Source organism: Rhinolophus sinicus, chromosome 8 (assembly GCF_057876585.1).
Source record: "Rhinolophus sinicus isolate RSI-liver-muscle chromosome 8, RSI-T2T, whole genome shotgun sequence".
In the NCBI taxonomy this organism is placed as follows: Eukaryota; Metazoa; Chordata; class Mammalia; order Chiroptera; family Rhinolophidae; genus Rhinolophus; species Rhinolophus sinicus.
The window spans coordinates 37854597-37875237 of NC_142508.1; the positions used below are offsets into that span (position 1 = coordinate 37854597).

The 20641-nt window shown below is 51.9% G+C and overlaps 2 protein-coding genes across 5 annotated transcripts; both read right to left on the reverse strand.

Annotated features, from left to right (window-relative positions):
• Positions 1–31: 31 nt before the first annotated feature.
• Positions 32–9888, reverse strand: PRMT1 (protein arginine methyltransferase 1). Of its 4 annotated transcripts, XM_019741614.3 has the most exons (11): positions 9736–9844; positions 7503–7556; positions 6862–6963; positions 5904–6059; positions 5696–5759; positions 4375–4517; positions 3504–3591; positions 3299–3414; positions 2216–2366; positions 1781–1902; positions 32–424 (listed from the first exon to the last, which is right to left on the reverse strand). In XM_019741614.3, the coding sequence occupies exons 1-11, from the start codon at positions 9769–9771 to the stop codon at positions 341–343; spliced, it is 1116 nt and encodes a 371-aa protein (XP_019597173.1). In that variant the 5' UTR covers positions 9772–9844; the 3' UTR covers positions 32–340. The 4 variants fall into 4 exon arrangements, with proteins under 4 accessions (XP_019597173.1, XP_019597174.1, XP_019597176.1 ...); XM_019741615.3 differs by lacking the exon at positions 7503–7556 and having other exon boundaries at positions 9736–9888; XM_019741617.3 differs by lacking the exons at positions 7503–7556; positions 9736–9844 and adding an exon at positions 7198–7304.
• A 5297-nt stretch (positions 9889–15185) lies between these two features.
• Positions 15186–20563, reverse strand: BCL2L12 (BCL2 like 12). The gene is made up of 7 exons (XM_019741529.3): positions 20435–20563; positions 19757–19871; positions 19401–19543; positions 18496–18582; positions 18317–18408; positions 17219–17506; positions 15186–15404 (listed from the first exon to the last, which is right to left on the reverse strand). Exons 2-7 carry the CDS (start codon positions 19861–19863, stop codon positions 15354–15356), a joined length of 768 nt encoding a protein of 255 aa, XP_019597088.2. The 5' UTR covers positions 19864–19871; positions 20435–20563; the 3' UTR covers positions 15186–15353.
• Positions 20564–20641: the final 78 nt, after the last annotated feature.

Sequence of the window (20641 nt, forward strand, 5' to 3'; positions counted from 1 at the left end):
GGCCTACAGCTCTCAACAGGCCTGGTCCTGGTAGTCTGGGCTGCTCAGGCTGGCACCTCAGCACCCGTGGGCAGAACCCCAACACCACTTTGCCCACAGGAAGCTGAGGTGTCCCAGCTGAGGATTTATTGGCGTAAATGCAACCATATAAAAACATAAGTTATGAAAAACACAGTCACAATGTGCCCTCCCTTCCCACCCCCCCACCCTGACCCAGGCCCCTAAAACCCCCTTCTGAGGGAGGGAGAGGAAGGGGGAGCCCCAAAACCGCCTAAGAACGCCACAGCCCCTGGGCCCACGTAGGGCCGGCCCGGCTGGGTGGGAGGACGCAGGCGCTATTTCAGCGCATCCGGTAGTCGGTGGAGCAGGACAGCTCACACAGCTGGCCCTTGAAGTCCAGGTCAATGGTGAAGTCCAGGTCACGCTGTGGGGAGAGGGCAGATGTGAGGGGGGCTGGTGACAGAGCAGGCAAAGACCCAGAACTATCTGAGTCAAAAGGAAGCAGAGAAGGCGCAGGCCCAGCACACCTGAGACATGTCCCCCCCTCAGCTGTCTACACACCCTCCCAAGACCTAGCGGGGTCCTGCTTTTAACTCACATCCAGGCTGGAGACCCCACATTGCTGGTCCTACCCCCAGCATCTGCCCTGAACCCTAACTCCCAGTAACAGCTCATGTGACATCCTCAAACCCAGGTCCCTCGGGGGCAGAGCTCAGCTGCCCTGCCTCATTCATTACATTTTCCCCACCAGGACCATTCCCATCAGCAAGTTTTCTTCCTTCTTTTATAATGAGCTAACCGCTCTCTGAAGCACACTTCCTCCTTCCAAAACCCTGACAGCAAGACTCCGTGGTCCCACCCCTGTACCCACTTCTCCACCCAAGCTTCCTGGAAGCCAATCCCCCCAGTTCCCCAACCCCAGGAAGGGCTGGGGCAGTCACCAATGACCTCCATTCACCAAGGGCTCTGGGGCCCTTCCTGCCTCTCAGCTGTCTCTGTCTCTATAGTTTGGGGTTTCCCAGCCGCCACACTACTGACATTTGGGGCGCCACCACTCTTCATTATGGGGCTTTGTTGTCCTGTACACACCCCAGCCTCTACCTACAAGATACCAGTACCACCCCTTCTCCAGTGGTTAACCCAACATGTCTCCAGTGACAAATGTCCTCTGGGGGACAGCAAAACTGTTGAGTGACTGCTTTAACAGGCTCTTATCTGCTTGACTTAGAACCCGGGTACAATCTTGGGCCACTGCCGTCCACGCAGGCTGAGCATCTAGCCGCATGCGCACTGGCCTGCTATTTCCGGCACAGACCACTCCCCTCTACTCAGGACTCATTTTCCTCCCCCCACCCGCACTGGTTGTACTGGAGCTCCTGACTGCCCCAGACCTGCTTCCCCTCAGGCCTCTGCTGATGGCCGCTTAGTGCTGCCAGGTGCTAAGGAGGGACTAACAGCCTTCCTTTGCTTCCCTCTCTCACTCCCCAAAACTGCCCGGGCCAGGAAATCCTGTGGCTCTCCCTCTGGCTCTTTCTCACCTGCTCCAACGCACCCCCCTCCCCCAAGCCCTCTCCGGCTGGTGCTTACCACGTGAGGGTGTCCTGTGAGGATAACAGGAGCATCAGGAGGGCAGGGGCTTGGCCTGATCACAGCTGGGTCCCCAGGGTCCCACTTCCGGTCCGTGCTCAATAAAACCGTGTTCCACAGACAGACCACGAGAGCCCCAGACAGGCAAAGGTGCCCCCCCCCCTACACTCCCCCGGCTCCCCCCGAGCCTCACATTATTCTTGGCATTGGGCCGCATGCCAATGGTGCCAAAGATCTCCTCGCCCGTCTTCACTGTCAGGTAGTCCTCCATATAGAACACGGTCTGCTTCCAGTGCGTGTACGGAGACTCAGGGCCTGTGGGCAGCATCGGTTCAGCCCACTGGCCTCCTGCCCCACCCTAAACCCCCACCGTGGCCTTGCCCTTCCCTTTGCCTGGCACACACCCCAATGACCAGTTACTGAGCACTGACTGGTCGACCTGCCTGTGAATCCATTCACCCTCCTCCAGCCTTAGAGAGGGACCTGTCTAGGTTTCGTAGGTGGGGAAACCAAGGCACAGCATGGTCAGGTTAGCTGGCAGAGCCAGCATGGGAACACAGGTTCTCACTGGCCCCTTGGCTCCTCTGGCTGCTCCCATCACACGCCCCACAGCCCCAGCCCCACTCACTGGTGGAAAACCCAGTCCTCTTGTGGCAGCGTGTGAACTCAATGTTGAAGTAGGCCACCAGGGCGTGCACATAGTCATTCCGCTTCACTTGCAGGCAGAAGGGGGAGGTGAAGGTCAGGTCTTCCACCTTCACCGTGTAGATGTCCACTTCCTACGGGACAGGCCCCGTGAGTCTCACTTGGCAACACCCAGCTCAGTGTCCAACCATAAAACCCAAGGTGGGAGGCATGTTGGATTCCCTACTCTCTTCTCTCCTACATCCAAACCTCAAAGCCAACAGCTTACTTCCTAGAGAACTAATTGGAGAAACGCCCGTGTCCCCCTCCATGGTCTACAGCCTGCCCCAGGCCACTATTACCTCCCATCGCAGCAGCCTAACAAGCCTCTGTGCTTCCCACCTCCCCTCCACCTCCCTTACTTGACCTGTCAGGCAGAGTGACAATTCTAAAACATCACCCATCAGATTATGTCAAACCCCTGCTTAAAACACTTGGACAGCTCGCCAATGCACTCAGAAAACCGGGGTTCTGATGTGGGCTGTGGAGGTTGGTCTGGTCAGGGCGCCTCTCCTCCCCCCCTCCACAATCTTCCTCCTTCACCTGGTTTTCCCACCTCACACACTCCAGAAGATGCCTCAAACATCCTACCAAGATGTGATGTGTGGGACATGGTGTGTATGGGGGGTGGGGGGGTGGACGACGCTCAACAAATGACTGCAGTCACAGCGCTGCCAGTGATAAATTCACTCCTGGCTTCTTGCACCTGGTGTGCCCAGGGCGGTGAGCCCTGCCTGGAGGTCTCAGCTGCCTGTTTCGAGCGTGACCTCTGGAACGAGTGCCCCTGGGGCAGGGCCAAGCTCATCTCAGTGAGTTTGTCTGGGAACCCATTGGCCCTGCCTGGCTCACAAAGCTTTTTAACAGACGAAATAGTTTCTCTGGGCCTCTTGCATCACCTCTGGCCAATAGGTCACACTCCCAAGGCCTCAGGCCAGAATTCTGGGCCCTGATGTCTTGCACAGGGCCAGGTGCTGGCCGTACTTTGGTTCCAGTCCTGGAGGATGCCTGGCCACACCCATCTCCTCACCTTTATGAGGCAGGCGTTGGTGACCAGCTGCTTGGGGTCCACCACGTCCACCAGTGGCTCCTTTATGGCCACATCTTTGATGCAAGACATGTCAAAGCCATACACGTTCTCCCACCCTGGAGAGCAGGCAGAGAAGGCGTGAGCAAACCTGGCCGCCAAGGCCCAGCCCGCCCCACCCCACGAGCTCCTCAGGGCATGAGCTCACAGTGGATCTTGTAGTCTTTGTACTGCCGGTCCTCGATGGCCGTCACGTACAACGTGGCTCGGTCTGGGAAAATGAGGCCATCGGGTGCCTGTGAAATGTTAGGATGAAGACATGAAGGATGGGGGGCCAAGGCAAACCTCACCGTTTTGGTCTCTTTATCTACCCCCCCTGTGCCCACCTGGGTCTGAGCTACCGACATTTCCCACCTGGGCTCCTGCAAGTGGCCTCAACAGTTCCCTGGGCTCCGTCCTCACCCTCAAGTCTCTTTTCCCACATGGCTGCCAGGTGGCACCCAGGAGCATCTAAGTCAGACCCTGTCCTTCAGAGGTTCTGAGGGATCCTCTAAGAGGTAACAAAGTCTCAGGAGGGTCTAGAGGTCCCACAAGACCTGCACAGGCCCCTCCACCCCTCACCTCCAACTTTACCTCCTACTGCTCTTCCAGACCCTCATTCCACTCCAGCTTTCCTGCCATTCAACACACAGCAAACACACTCCTGCCCCAGGAACTTTGCACTGGCCCAAAGCCTCTTCCCAACATGCTCCTCCCTCAGATCCTGTGCAGCTACTTCCCATCCTTTGTTCAGATCACAGTCACCTCCCCTGGGAAGCCTGCTCTGATCTGAGAACCTAGGACCACGGCTCCCAGTGTCTCCCTCCTGACTCTGTATCATCTTGGCACTGTCTAGCTTCCTAAGCCTATTGCACCTTGTTTTGGTGGCGGGCCTTCCAACATCTGCGCAGTCAATCCCCTGCATTAAGTCCCCTGTGTGGGAAATATCTAGCATGACATTTTGTTTTCTACCTGGACCCTGACTGGTAAGTGCTCAACAAATGGCTGTGTTAGCAGCTCCTACCCCAGTGGGGCCTCACCAGCCACTTGTCTCGGGCATAGAGCACGGTGTTGAGCATCGACTCGTAGAAGAGACAGTAGCCCATCCACTCGCTGATGATGATGTCAACCTTCTCCACCGGAAGCTCCACCTCCTCCACCTTCCCCTTGATGATGGTCACCACTGTGGGGGCAGACAGGGGGACATGCCACCAGCCCTGAGGAGACCCATCCGCTCGCCTCCCCCGGGGGTCCAGGGCCTTGGGATCCCACATGGGCCGAGGTCTACATTTGGACATCTTCAAAGAACTCTGTGAGCTAAAGCCAAACCTTGTTCACTCAGTTTTAAAATTCATTCAGCACTCTAGATATTTTTGAGGCAGAAGCAGAAATTTACTTGGATTAGGTATTAGGTGACGTTACGGTTTTGCCACTAACTGGATGGTCATGTCTTACAAATGTCCTTATCTAGTAGAAACACACACTTTTTCCTGGGGGGTTTACAGAGGAAGTGGTATATAACAGCTGGAATTTGATTTCACTGGACATATTTAAAGCTGACTGATGGGTACTTGGGGGGTTCATTATATGAGTCTTTAAAAAAAAAGAAATCACTTCAGTTTCTAAATGATAGGAGCCCTCACATCCAGAAAACCCACTGCCTTCCCATGTTCTCTGCTACTCACACCATTCAAGTGGGAACTCAACATCTACTCAACTTACATTTTTGACAGTCCTACTTTTATAAATTGATCTCACAGATAGATATACCAGTTCGTACATGAAATGACATTATGTGTGGGGGGATGAAAATCTCAGAAGCAGCTAAATGCTCATCACCAGGAGGCTGGTTAACGAGCTGGGGTCTCTGTGTAAGACAGGCTCACCAAAAAGAACAAGACTATCTCAACATCCTGCAATATGTTAAACTACACAACAAGCAGATGAAAAAAGCAAAGGGAAAAGACTTGTAGGAAACGCTATTTGCGTAAAAATGATGCACATGAATATAAAAACATTTACATGTATGTGCTTGTAGGTGTAGACTTCTCACTAGGGGCCCTCAGGTGTCCACCGCGACTCTATTACTCATGGAAAAATCTAAAGACTGCTTCTTGCCCTAACGTTTTAAGACTGAGGCACTAAGCTTGTGACTCCAACACTCAAATTCTAAGATGGCAGAACACGTTCATCAGGTCCTGGGCTCTGAGGAGGTCGGATTCTCTGGCTATTGGCAGTCCAGAGCCCACAGGGGAGGAATGGGTGAATTGTGTTTAGTGGCCCCCACCCTTGCGGAGGGCCCCAGGGGAAGCTGGGCTCACCCGCTCCATTCTCACAAACCCATTCTCTTCCTGGGCTCACCATGGTCTAACTTGTTGGCTTTGACGATCTTCACCGCATAATCAGAGATACTGGAACACTCGATCTGGGGGCCCAGGAAGAAGGGAGGGTGAGACCCCCCCCAGTCCCACCCTAAGCCCCCACTCCCCCCATCCCATCCTTGAGCCCCCCCCAGGGGCCCCCTCTCGGTCCCCAGGCCCAGACCCACACAGCTGCCCAGGACACTCACCCCGATGACCTTTCGGGCCCCAGCCTTGGCCGCGAACATGCAGAGTATCCCTGTGCCTGAGCCCACATCCAGTACCACCTTGTCCTTGAAGAGGTGCCGGTTGTGGAACATGGAGTTGCGGTATGTGAGGGTGCGCACCTCGTCTTTCAGCATCTCCTGTGGGTGGGGGGAAGGGTACAGAGATACCATGACGGGGGCCTGCATTCCCAGCTGGAAAATGGGGTGCACTGGCCTCCGACACGCTGACAGTTTGGAGAGCTAGAGCTCAACCTCCCCACTTGCTTAATCCCCTTGGAATAAATTATTTCTCCTCCACATGCCTCAGTTTCCCTATTTGTACAATCAGCCTGGATGGACTAAACTCCCATCTTCGCTAGATTCCACCACTGTATCCTAAACCTCAGGTATCCTTGGCTTTAAAAAGTCCTCAGTAACCTAACGCCCCTAACTCGTACACTTATAAAATCGTAAACTTTGTTATGTATAGTTTACCACAATTAAAAATAAAAAGAGGCCTCAGCAGAAAAAAAAAAAAAAAAGAAAAAAAAATCCTCAGAACCCCTTCCCAGCTGCTTTTTGGGACTTCAGCCCTAGTGTGTTAAGAGTAGGAAAGCTGTCTGCACACCAGGCATGAATAGGTGGGAGACAATCCTACCGCCGGTCACTAGAGGGCGGCAGAGACCGGCAGGCCCTGACCTCCAGCTGCAGTCTCAGCCACACATGCGCACTCCCACCCTTGCTTCCCTAGAGCGGTCCTGAAGAGCGCCAGGCTAACCTCGGTCTCCAAGGCAACCGCTGGGAGAGGAGACCAGGGGTGAGTGCCTGGCATGCGCAGGGGGGCTGGCCTGCTGCCAGGGAAGGCAGTGACAGTGCGCAGGCTCGGAAATTAAGTTCCAGCCTTCCCAAATATAAACTAACCCCTCAAGATTCGGCAGCCTTAGGTGCTGTCCACACTCACCTCGTGGATGCCAAAGTGAGCGTAGGAGTCAAAGTAGTAATCTTTGGACGTCATGTCCTCAGCGTTGGGCTTCTCGCTGCTTTCTGCCTGGCCACAGGAGACCTGGGAGGGGGCGGAGGGGAGCATAAGTCAAACCTGAGGGCTCCCCAAAGCCTCTTAAGCCTCCAGGTCCCTACTTCTCCCTGGAGTAAACCCCCAAAAATCGTACCATGGCAACCCTCCTGCCATCTTGCCTCCCCCAGAACCCCAAAACCTAAAACCCCATTTTCCTCTTGCAGGACCCCCCCCCCGCAGAACACCATCCAGGGAGTACCCCAATACCTCAGCCACGCCTACCATCTCTCCAGTCTCTCTGCCCCCGTCTCTAGCTCAGCCCACAGCTGGGGAGGGGAGGGGAAGGCAGAACTGGGGCAAACACAGGGAAGGGCAAAGGGGGGCTGGAAATGGAGTTAAGGAAGCAGCCACAGTATTTGGGGAGGCCTGATGGGGGCCACAAACCTGGAGGTGTTTGTACTAAATGTTTCAGGGGTACGGGGTAAACTGGTTTGAAGCAAGAGGGATCAAGGTTAGACTGCTAGAAAGGGCCTATTGTGTGGCAAGATATCTTAATGTGGGGAAGGGTCTCACAAAAGGATATTTACTTCTTCAAGAGGCGGCTGGAGGCTCATCCCATTAGCCAAGGTGGCTACAAAATTCTAGGAGAGAGTAACAGGGAGAAAGGATTAGCTACTGGGAGTGGCTAGGGGCAGGCCAGGCCAGGGGACCCTGGCTCTTGGGGGAGGGGAGGTGTTTCCTGCAGATTTCCTTTTCCTTGGTGGAGAGTGGTGGCAGAGGGAGCAAGTAATGAGGCAGGGTTGTTTCCAAAAGGGGTGGGACAAGTGGGGGGAGAAGGGAGGGGTCTGTCTCAGCTGTGGCTGGAGAGATGGCGGACCACGCCCACATTACCCCTCTCTGGCCAGGCACCTGACCATACACACCTCCCCCATCTAGCCCAGAGGAACTGGCATCCGCTGGGCACACAGGCACTGCCAGCTGTCGCTCCCCCTCATCATCTAATCCCCCCAGATTAGGTAACACTTCCTGACATATACCCTCAAGCTGCGGTGCCATGAGTAGCTAGCTGGAGGAGGGGGCTGGCAGGAGATACCCAACTGGGCATCTGCCACTTCAGCAAACGAGTCTCTTGTCTGAGAGATTCCAGAAAGGAGGTGTGGCACACAGGCACCCCCACCAGAGCTGGAACTCTGGCCCCATGCTCCTGCCTTGGGCTCTAGAAGCCCCAAATAAAACCAGTTGGAGACAATCTCCTTGCTTATTACCCTCTACCCAGAAGGAACAGTCCCTGGGAAGAGGCCAGACTGGACCCTCGAGCCCATCTCCCCCCATTCAGACACCCATCCCATGCCCAGAATCCACCCAGCTGTGGGGCCAAGTCCTGAGGCAACCTCTGGAGAAGATATTTCCTCCACCCATACAGGCCCTGGTCCAAGAGACAGTCAAGGGGGATGGGAGTCATTGGAGTGACCCTGGGGAGCTGACCTCCACTCCAGAGAATGCTACAAGGTAAGGGATGGGAGTACAGACGCCCCATCAGATTACACCTCTTCCAAAATATGACCACCTTTCACACTCCATTAAGTGTGAAGTCACTGGCATGACCCACGGGGCTCCAAGCCCCACCCCCATTCTCCCAAGCCAGTGAGGATGACTACAAAGGACGGCTGGTAAGGGGATTTCCCACTGGGGCCCATTTCTCAATACCACTGATACCACCGCCAGACAAGGCCCAAAGGGCTTGAAACAGCGCCAGGAGCCCACATGGCTGCACAAGAACCAACTTCTTGGGAAACCATTTCAGGGATCCAGGCCCAAGGACCCTCAAAACAGGGCTTCAGGAAAGGGGAGGTCATCTCCCACCTTCACAAATGCCGAGGGTAGAGAAAAGGGGGTAAAACTCGCAGCTTCCATTACATCCCCTTCCCAGGAGACGGATTCTCCCTCTCTTCGCCCGGGAGGCCTCCAACGGGATGGGACAGTGGGCTTTGAGACACGCCCCATGAAAAAGATGTCCCACCCACACACCCAGAAATGGCCACAAGGGGGTGCCCCGCGCCTTATCCGGAAGGATCTCCTTCAAGCTTGAGGCCCCACCACCACCCAGACGGAGGTCACAGGGGCATACCCCATCCCCCCCCCAGTTCCCAAAGCCCCTGCCGGGGGAGAATCCAGGGACAGGAAGTGGGAGGTGGGGGGTGGGAATCAATTCTTCGTCTTCCTCTAATTCCAACCCAAAAGTGCACAAAACCTGGACCGATGCCTAAGCAGATGCCCCTGTCCAAGGAAGGGGGTTGTAGAGTGTCGAGATACACCGCCCCTCCCAAGAGACTCTACTTCGCGGAGGGCCTCAACTAGATCCCACCCGGAGGGGTACGTCGCGATCCCCCGGGAGGAAGGCTGGGGGCCTCCGAAGGAGGGTCGGAGCCTCCTCCCCGCCCCCCCGGGGCGCCCCTCCCCCGGCCAGGGGCGGGGCCTTTGTCCAGCACGTGGAGCCCGCTGGGCCACCGTGCACGGCACACCCCCTCCCCACCCATCGCGCCCCGGCCACGAGGGGGCCAGGCCGGAAGCACCCCAGCCCTCTACCACTTGAGAGGGGGCACGAGACCATCGGCTTGGCGGGACAACGCAAGCCCCCGAGAGCTATGGAAACCGCACTTCAAACGGTATTCCTGAATCCGGAGCATGCGGCCTCCCTTCCGTATAGCTGGACGCCTTTAGCTCCCATCCACCAACCCGGAGCCCCTTCCCCACGACGGACCTGTGAAACACCAAGCCCCCAAACCGTCGCCCGCCCCCGGCGGCGTTCCAGATGCTCACCTCCATGATGCAGTTTGCGGCCTCGGCTGCCGCCATCTTCACCCGCACCTACTCCTCCAGCCGCCAAGACCCCCCCTTCTCCGCACTCCCCCGGGACCGCCTTATACCGGAGGGTCCGCGGCCCGCCCACCGCGACCCTGCCAGGAAATCTCATTGGCAATGGAGGCGGCCCGTCTGGGAATACCGCTTAGCAATTGGGCCAAGTAGACGCTCATCAAAGTTCAGGGGCCCTCCCAGTCTGGCGTGCAGAGTCCCGCCCCCTCAAGTCGACAGGAATGGGAAAGACTGCCCGTCTATCGCAAGAAATGTAACTGATGATTGGCCAAAGTCAAGCAGGAGTTCCCGCCCCTTCCCCCAGCACCGCCTCAAAACTTCCCGGCAGGCCACCCGCTAGCGGACATTTTGAAATAGATCTGTCCATCACTGAAACGACCCGCCTCTTAACAGCCGCTACTGGGTTATCCAAATGTGACGTCACGAAGCCTTTGGCAAGCCCTCTCCAAGCGGCTGGTCTCAAGAACACGGCGATTGGCCTACGAGGAGGGAGGAAGCAGGGGTTTAGACTCCAGCGATTGGCAAAAACTAACTGTCACTCGTCCGTTTGGTGGATTCTCCCAGTCCGAGGGGAGTCCAGGAGGAGCAAGGGCGATTGTGCTCGTCTACCTGAGGGAAAAACTGAAGCAATGAGAGGCCCAAAGAGAGAGAGAGAGCTTGTCCAGGGTCCCGATGCAAGTCAGCAATAGGACTCAGGCGTCAAGGCATTTAAACTCAAGCCTTCTAGTTAACTATTCCCAGTTTTTAAAACCCAGCGACCCCACTCAAACCATTTGGCCTTTGCTAAGTCCCTTCCCTGCCACAAACCCCCACCTCCCTTTGTCTGCCAACTCCTGTTCGTCAGTCAGGGTACAGCTTAGACACCACCTCCTCCAGGGGGGTCTTTCCTTGACCTGCAGAAAAAGTTAATAGTTAGATGAAGATGAATGCAATTTGTAGAATATATCCATTTCCCCAGAAAGTTCCTTCATGACCCTCTCCAGTCAATACCTCCCCCACCCAACCCCTGAAGCTATCACTTTCTGTTTTCTGTCACTATAATCTAGCTTTCACTTTGCTAAAGTTTCCAATGAATGGAATTATACAGTACGTGCTCTCTTGTGTCTGCCTTCTTTTACTCAGCATAATGCTTTCGATATTCATTCACGTCGTTGCATATAACGGTTGTGCAATCCTTTTTATTGCTGAGGGGCACTCCATTGTATGGATGGGTCAGTTTGTTTATCCATTTTCCTGTTAATGGACATCTGAGTAGTTTCCATATTGGGGCTATTATGAACAAAGTGACTATGAACATTCAAGTACAAGTTTTTCTGTTGACACTTTCATTTCTCTTGGTAAATTTAGCAGCAGATTGCTGCATTGTATGCTAGGTATGTTTCACATTATAAGAAACTGCCAAAAAGTTTTCTTGTGTATTCTACCATTTTGCATTCCCATCAGTGATGCACAAAGAGTTCCATAGCTCCACATCCTGGCCAGCACTTGATCAGTCTTTAATTTTCACCAGTTTGGTGGGTATGAAGACATCTCATTGTGGTTGTTATTTGCATTGCTCTGACCACTAACGTTGAACGTCTTTTCATGCGCTTATTGGCCATTTGTGTATCTTCTTTTATCAAGTGTCTGTTTAAGTCTTTTGCCTATTTTTACAAAGGGTGTTGTTTCCTTATTCACGAACTGTAAATGTTCTTTATAGATTCTGGATACAAGTCTCTTGTCAGGTATAGCTACTTTGAATATTTTATCCCAATCTGTGAACTGTCTTTTCGTTTTCTTAATGTTGTCTTTAGAAGAGCAGAAATTTAATTTTGAGGAATTCCAATTAATCAAATATCAGAACCCACATCTTGACCCTTACCCTGTATGCTGTATGGCTCCGAAAGCAGTTTTTTTGTTTGTTTTTGCTATTTTCCCAAATGTTTCAGCAAGGTTTTTTTTGTTGTTTTTTGGTTTTTCACTTTTTTGTCTCCTAACTTCCAAGTAGTGTATATCTGACCTAATAAATTACTTTTGCTCTTTACAGCTACTAAGAACAAAAAATTTTAACAAACTATTTCTACAACACTAGGGAATAACCTAAGATCATTGAAAAGGAGATGGCACTGGACGGGAGGATACACAGGTATAGAGCTCAGGGGAGAAGTCTGAGCTGGAGTCAGAAATGGGGGAGTTGTCAGCATCAAAGTTTGCATTTTTCAAGATGGCAGATACTTGCCACATGGGGCAATTGATTAATGTACTATGGCAAGTCTGAACTGAGATGTGCTGTGAATGAATGTAAAACATACACTGGATTCTGGAGACTTCATATGAAAAAGAATCTGTAAATCTGTAATAGCTTATTAATATCTTTATGTTGATTACATGTTGAAATGATTCTATTTTAGATAAACAGGATTAATAAAAATTATTGTTAAAATTAATTGACTTGGGGCTGGCCTGGTGGCTCAGGTGGTTGAAGCGCCGTGCTCCTAACGCCGAGTTCGCAGGTTTGATTCCCACATGGGCCAGTGAGCTGCACTCTCTACAGCTAAAATTGTGAACAACAGCTCTCCCTGCAGCTGGGCTGCCAGAGCAGCCAGAGGTCGGCATGAGCTGCCCATGGGCTACTGTGTGCTGCTGCAGGTTGCTGTGTGCTGCCATGGGCTACCATGTGCTGCCAGGAGCGGCCAGTGGCCAGCGTGAGTGGCCAGCAGCCATTGTGAGCGGCCGGCAGCTGGTGAGAGCTGCCGTGAGCTGCTGTGAGCTGCTGTGAGCTACCGACCACTGGCAACCGACTGCCTGGCGGGGGGGTGGGAGGGGAGAGCGCAAGGCTCATAATACCAGCATGGACCAGGGAGCTGTGTCCTACACAACTAGACTGAGAAACAACAGCTTGAACTGGAGTTGGGGGCTCAAGCAGAGGAAGGGGGAAAAAATTAATTGACCTGTTTCTTTTTACTTTGCTTTAATGTGGCCACTAGTGCATTCTAAATAACATACTATATGAACTCATATTTCTGTTGGCCAGTGCCACATGAGGTCACAGTCCACGAAACGGACCAGATCACTGGGGAGTTGGTGTGATTAGATGTGTGGTTTGAAGCACACAGACATCTAGCAGGTATTCTTGACTTGGGTCAAATTGAAAATTCAGATGTTCATGAGCTGGGATGATAGAAAATCTCTCACTAAACCGGAACTTGGTACTTCCTTCAATTATGAATTTGGTCAACTTATCAAAGATCCTAGGATTAGCTTCTGTGACCTGGTCCCCAACATAAATCACAGATGCTTGCATGTCACATGAGTTTTTTACAGATAGGTGTATGGTGGGCAGAATTCTAAGGTGGCCCCTGTGACCTCTGTCCCCTAGTGTTACACACCAAGGAGTAGGTTGGATTATATGACAAAGGAAATGAATGTCACTCCCTTGATTAGGTTACTGTATATGGCAAGGGTGAACTGATTTTGCAGATGCTGTTAAGGCCTCAAATAAGTGAACTTTAAATAAATCAAAAGGGAGATTTTCCTGGGTAGGCCTGACTTAATCAGATGGAAGCCCTTTAAAAGGGGCTGAGGCCTTCTCTAAGGTCACTGATTCTCCTGCTGGTCTATCATCGTGAGCCCTACAGGTACAAGGACATGAATTCTACCAACAGCCATGGGCGCTGGAAAGAGGACCCTGAGCCTCTGATGAGGTGGAAGTTGAGACCTTGACGGCACCCTGAACAGTGCACCCAGCTAAGCTGCACCCACATCCCTGACCCACAGAAACTGTGATTAATAAACGTGTATTAAGCTACTACACAAACTGTAAGCTCTACATTTGTGTGATTTGTTACACAGCAAAACAATAATACATCTAAAGATGTCATTCCTCCTCTATTTAGAAATATGGTTATTAATCACTTCGTAGATTATATGAATGCCTAACCACTGCACTGTATACCTGAAATTAATATAAAATAATACTGAATGTTAACTGTAATAAAAATATACATATATTTTTACACGGAATGTAAAATACAGCATAGGTCAATGGTATGGGAATAGCTTTGTATGGTGTCAGATGGGTAGTAAACTTGGTGAGGTTATCACTTTGTGTGGGGTGTAAATGTCTAATCATTATGTTGTTTTGTACACCTGAAGCTAATCTAAAAAATAAGTAATAAAAAATAAAATTAAAAAAGAAATATGGTTATTAGACACTTCTAATTCTAATTAATATGTTAATGAAGAGGCACGCCAGTTATTACACCACTAATTTTTATATTACTACTGAGAACCTTATTTCACTATACAGTCGATTCTTATTGTGATAGTTATATTCTATAAAGTCGCTGCCCTCACTGACTTCGCAAATACTGAGCCACTGTTCACAGGGAAATACAGGGTCAGGTTCCTGTGAGCCTCTTGTCACAACACTTTTGTCAACCCATCAATACATCACTTGACTGTATGTGTGCTTCTGTTTCAAGACACCTTATTTAATAGATATTGTTGATTTACTCACATTGAAGTCACAGCCTAGAGCACAATAACTCGTGTTTGAACGAAGCTTATCTAACCAAGGCACACAACAGCCTCTTGCAGTTAGAACACTAGACAGCAATTCAGTGCTATGCTTGGGACCCTTTCAATAGCAAAATTGCCACTAAAAGTACAGAAAGTAGAAAAATGGGGCACTAAATAGAGTGCGGACAGGACACGGGTTTACAGTATAAGAGCTGAAACAAGAAGGCAGAGTGTTGCCTTGTTCGACCTTAGCTGAGAAGGTGTACATCAGGCGAGTCAAATCTTTTGCCTACACGCGTGCCCAAAATGACCACGAAAGTTCTGTGAGTATTAATTTGGGAATTACACATAAATTTTAGGGCATAGGCGAATTCACAAATACAACCCTGTGTATAACGAAGATTGACTATAATTGAGTTCCCTTGTAACCCTGTACATTTCATTGTATGCTTTTACAAACATAAATCTGTGAAAGGGGCTGTCGCCCTAAAAAGATGACAAACCCCGAGTCTACAGATAGACGAGGAGGAACCAGCAAAAAAGGTTCAGAAGGTGCAGTGGAAGGAGAAAAATGAGAAGAGGGTGGTGTTCTGGATGCTCGTGAAGGAAGATCATAGCTTTCTTCTGGAACTAGCTGAAAAGACTCCATGAACATCAACACAGGGTTAGCTGGAATAAATAAATCACGCAATCGGGAAAAAATGTAATTAGCCGGACACTAAATTTACAGATATCCTCAAATATGCTGTATGTTCAGGTGACAAGCACTTGTAAGTGCTCCAAATAAGCATTTCTAGAATGAATGAATTGGCTCGTTCCTCAATTTACAAGCCAGAGAGATCTCTGAACCAAACCTCCCCTACTTAGAACAGTTCTCGAGTGAAAGGACAATTAAATACTTGAAAATGTTTTTAATATGAAAAAATTAAAATTTTGTTATTTTTGGCAAAACCAGGGAGGGCAGCCACCACCCCACAGCCCTGGGTGGAACAGGAAGGCTTGGGAAACACACAAAGAGCACAGGGACCTGAGGTCCAATCTTGTAGCAGCTTCTGAGGAAGATCTCAGTCCAGGGGTAAGTTCAAGTCCACAGGTGAAACAGCCAGGATGCCCTCCTGGAAGGAAAAGTGGCAGTGCCTTATGAGCAGAGGCATCCTCAGATCACAGCAGCACCCACACCGACCTAGTAAGAGCAGACACAGGGGAGGCAAGGAACCACAACACAAAGAGGAGGGGACAGAGACCAGAGATGAGGAGACAGAGACCCAGAGCAAGGATCAGAGACCCTAGAGTGGGCAGGGACAGAATCCTAAAGAGAGGAAGATACAGTGCTGGGGTTTGAACGACTTAGAGCCCTGGTTTTCTGTCAAGGTGCTGGTTGAATCCCCCACATGAGGAACTCTCCCCCTCAGCCTCCGTAAGACCGGGACAGTAACCAAATCTCATAGGGTTGCTGTGGGGCTTAAATGGGATCATTCCTCTGAAGTCCTTGGCGAGTACCTGGCCAAGCTTACCTGCTATCATTCTTTAAAAAAATAAAATAATTTTACAACCCAACAAGCTTCTGGGCTGAGTGCCAAACACTTATATCCATTGTGCCCTCATCATTTTGCTTTCAGGTCTGAAGAGCATATCTCGCTTAAATGGATCACCTCCTCTCTGACTCTTCCCAAAACCTGCTCCCTCCTTGCTCTCCTTCCAACTCTTCCCCATCTCAGGGAACATCAGATGGAGCCCTGCAGTTGCCCATGCCAGCATCCTTGACTCCTGTCTTCCACTCAGTGCCCACATCCATTCCATTAGCAAAAGCTGTCAGCTTTACCTCCAAATAAAATCCAGAATCCTCCACTACCCCCACCCTGGTCTGATCCACTCATCTCCTCCCTGGACCAGAGCAGTAGCCCCTCTAATGTCCCTGCTTATGCCCTCTCCCCTTACAGTGTTCCCCACACCACCGCCCACGGGCGCCTTTTAACACCTAAGTCCCCTGTTGTCCCTGTTCTGAGCCCTTCAGGCATTCTGGGCTCACTCAGAGTCAAAGTCCAAGTTCTCACTGTGACCAAAGGCCCTGCACGACCTGGCTGCCCCTCCTGCTCTCAACTCCTGCCCTCTCCCCCTCATTCACTTCCTCTTCAGCCCTAATGGCCCCTCCTCCCTGCTCCGCAAACACACCTGGCCTACTCCTGCCACGTCTGTGAAGCACCAGTTACATTCTGAGAGCCTGGCAAGCATCTTTCTCTGACTGCATCCTCACAGCAATGAGGCAGGTACGTGCCCATTGGGCAGGGGCAGACAGGTGCTCAGGGAGGTGGGGGCAGTTGCCAAGGCCACACAGCCAGTACACTGAAGCTCAGTCAGCCCTGAACCTGGCACTGAATGCAGTGAACAAGCAAGGTAAGATTCCCTGGTCTTCTGAAGCTGATGTGTCTGTCATGATGTGTCAGACAACAAAGAGAAGTAAGTAAAACTAGTCATTTCTACCACCTGTTAGCAGGTACAGAGTGCTATGGAAGGAAGTAAAGCAGTGAAAACGGAAGGGGCGTGGGTGAGAGGTGGCTAAGGTTTTAAATGGGGACCAGGGAAGGCCTCCCTGGGGGTAATACCTGAGCAGAGCAGAGGAGCAGAAAAAGTGAGGCAGGGAGATACCCGGGCAAGGGCACTCCGTCAGGCAGCAATGCTCAGGCACCACATAAACAAATGCCCTCAGAGTGCCAAGTACTTACAAGGATGACCTCATTTAATCCTCACAATATGATCACCATGATGCCTGGTGTACAGTAGGTGCTCAATAAACACTGAACAGGTGAATGAATGGTAGGGCTGGGAGAACACCTGTGATGTCTGAAAGGAAACATAAGAAGCCCTCCCCCCTACACACACACAATTACAGTTAGGTAAATGGAGGCACAGAGAGGCTTTGGAGGCTCACCCAGCCCCCCTGGGCTTGTATCCAGGGTGTGAAGCTGTGCACGTGCTCTACGCTGAGTCCAGCTACGGTTCCTCCCAGCCGGGCCACGCGCCTGCTCAGCTCCATGGCCAGGGCCAGGCGGGCCAGGGGCTCCGGAGAAGGCGGCGGGGGCCCGGGGCACGGCAACGAGGGGCGTGCGCAGCTGGAGTGAAGGCTGCCTTCCCGGCTTGAGAACAACTCCGCTAGGCGGGCGAAGGAGCCAGCAGAGAGTCGGGACAGCTTGCAGCGCAGCGCAGGGTCCGAAGCCAGCTGCGGAGTGGGAAGGGAAAGAGGCAGGGTCCACCTCTGTCACGCCCTCGTGGCCAGCCAATAGGAGGGTGGGAGGCGTGGCTTTCTGGTTCAAGGGAGTTCTAGGAACGCCGTAAGCCATGACCCTATCCATCACATCAGGCAATCATAATCAGATTGGTCTCTCACAAACTATTCCCAGGAAAGTATCCTAGAACCCAAGAAGTTAAGCCATGCCCTGCCCCTGCTGAGGCCTCGACAGCCAATGAGGGCCAAGCCCTACTTTAGCCGACTTCTAGAATGTGAATCTTCTAGCCACACCCCCAGTGAGGTTCCCTGACAGCCCTGGAGGCCAGGCCAGTGTCTTCAACAACCTTCCCTTCTACCATACAATTAATATTACAGGACCATACACTTTACCCAAGCTCCCGAGTCAATCATATTCCAGGACAGAGTCACAAACCACACCTCTGGCAATCCGTTTCCCCCACATTCTAAACCATGTCCCTATATAGTCAATCAGGGCTTCAGATTTTAGACAGCCTTCTCCAAACCACCACTCCCACCACTATACATTCCCTTACCTCCTCAACTGGTCCCAGTTTCTTTCCTAGATCATGTTTCTGATGGCTACACCCCCTGCCTTTAGGCCAGGCCCCTCTAAGGAGCAATGAAAGCCTCTGGCCATACTACTCAACCCTTCATTAAGCCTTGTCCTATCCTCTCCCCACCTGACCATCAAATGAGAATGTAGATCCAGCTTCTGATCCCAGTGCCCAACCATCCAGCAATTCCTATCCTAGCTAAGGGATGGAACAGACCAACCATCACCTTCTGGTTGATGTCTTCTGCTTCCTCCTCCAGCAAAGCCACCAACCTCCGCAGCAGGGCTTCCTTCTCTGTGGGTGGGGGACCCTGTAACTCTGGGGAGCAGAAGAGAATTCGGCTGGGGGCAGAACCTTGGCAACCCTTCTACTCTCATCCTCCTCCAGGGCCCCTCTGCACCTCACCTGGGCTAGGTGGGGATCTCAGTTGCTCTTGGACCAGCTGTTCCAACCGCTTGGCCACCAGGGCATAGAAGTCTGGAGTAGCTGGGCCTGGGGTGAAAAGAGCCAACGATAGGTCTCCAGGACATTAGGAAGTTATGGATTCTCTCCTCCCAGCCACTTTCCCAGGTAGCAATGATTTCCATTTCATAATGGGATAAAGTGAGGCCCAGTGAGCAAACTTGGCAAAAGACCCTTTATCGTGTCCCTCAAACTGGACTTAGAATATTAAAGCTGAACTGGACCTTGAAGATTATCCCATCCAAGGAAGGCAAACTCATGACACTCCAGCTATTACCACTCTATCTCTTGCCCATTTCAGGCATCATCAACGGATCACAGAACTCTTCTCTCCAGCTGGGAAATCCTTGCAAGCAAGCACTCCCAGTAGCTATTACTAGTCCATCCAGGCTTGCACATGAGAGGAAAGCTGTTGGTCACTCTCAATCAAGTCTAATGACACACACCCCCCATTCCTATTTTGCTACTGGAGAAACAGGAGTACAGAAGAAAAGGAGTTTCCTAGTCATGTAACCAAATAGCCAGGAAGTTGTGATTGAAAACCAGGTCTCCTGCTTCCCTATTGGGGGTACTGGTGGTTACAAAAGTCCTAAGGGGGGCGAGAAGGAGAAAGCTAACAAATAGAAAGTTACCAAAAGCCCTCCTGAAGCCAGCTCACAGAATTGATAGACAGAAATCTAACTGGATTGGGGGAAGTGCACAGAATGGTGAGGGTAGGTACGGGAGACGCCACACAGCTACCTACCTCCTTAGCTGAGTGATCTTGAATTAGTTCCTTGTCCTGTTTATACTTTAAGAACCAAAGTTCCTAGCCCTGCCAATTCATGGGTGATCTAGGGAAATCTTACCAGGCTCTGAACCATAGCAGGGACGGAGGGGCAGGGAGCAAGGCCGAGAGGATTCAGGGGGATTCGCTCCTCTCCCCAAGGAACATGGAAGACATCTTCGAAGGCGGCTCAGGAAGTCTGTTGGCTCCTCCTGGGCGGGGCTCCTGGGGAAGGGGACCTCAGAGAGTGACCCCAGCAGCCTCTTGCAAGTAGCCCCTTTTTTCTCTCACTGAGGGCCTCTCCCTGCAACCCCAGGGGCAAGGAATAGAGCCAGATATAAAGAGAGAGGAAAGGAATCAGACTGAGACGAGGTGCAAGAGTTAGGAAGGGCTCACCCCAAATGCAGGCCCCTGAGGGAAGAGGGCAACTTCTCTTACCTGGGTGGGGTTGGAACGGGGGATCCGGCAGCCTCACCCCGCCTAAGAAAGGCAGCTAGGACCCTCAGCGTGTCTTCCCGGAGCCCAAGCTCTTCAGAGCCTGCCATGGGGGCACCTGTGAGAGAGGGGGCTGAGGGTTGGACTCTAGGGTTCAGCGGGAAGTGAAGGCTTGGGGTCCAAATTCCTTATCCGTGAATGAGAAGGGGGCTCAGGGTCTGGACTCCTAGGTCCTTTAGGGGAATTGAGGTCTGGGGGCCCAGACTCTTGAGTCCCCAGAGAGAAGAGGGATGAGGATAAAGAGGGATGAGTTAGGGGTGGCCGGTTGGCTCAGTTGGTTAGAGCGTGGTGCTTGTAGCACCAAGATTGCCGGTTCGATCCCCACATGGGCCACTGTGCGCTGTGCCCTCCTTAAAGAAAAAAAAGAAAAAGATTCTCAGAGCTAAAGCCGTTAGAGGATGGGAACTACCAATCCCAGCAGGCTTCGTGGCAAACATTCCATTCTGTCCGTACTTGTTCACCGCGCAGCCTGCTGGAAAGTGTAGTTCCACTATCTGAGGATGAAATCTTGGGGACCCTGGACGCTTGGATATCAGAGAAGAGGGACAGAGGTGCCTGTTCCTGGATCCCGGCCCCCAACTCGTCCCTCCTCACCCCACCCCTCACTGATGTTCCGCTCACCTGATCCCGGGCTCCGACCCTGCCTCCTTTACTAAAGTTGTGTAAATTTTTCTTGATTAGTTCAACTTTCCCGCGCCTGCGCACTGGGGCCGGGTTGGTGACGGCCCAAACGTAGAAGGGGCGGTGCACTGGGTGCCCATCTAATTTGCATGGGACGTTCCCAGCATGCCCGTGCCCAGAAAGCCTAAAAAGCGCACGGGGAGGAGC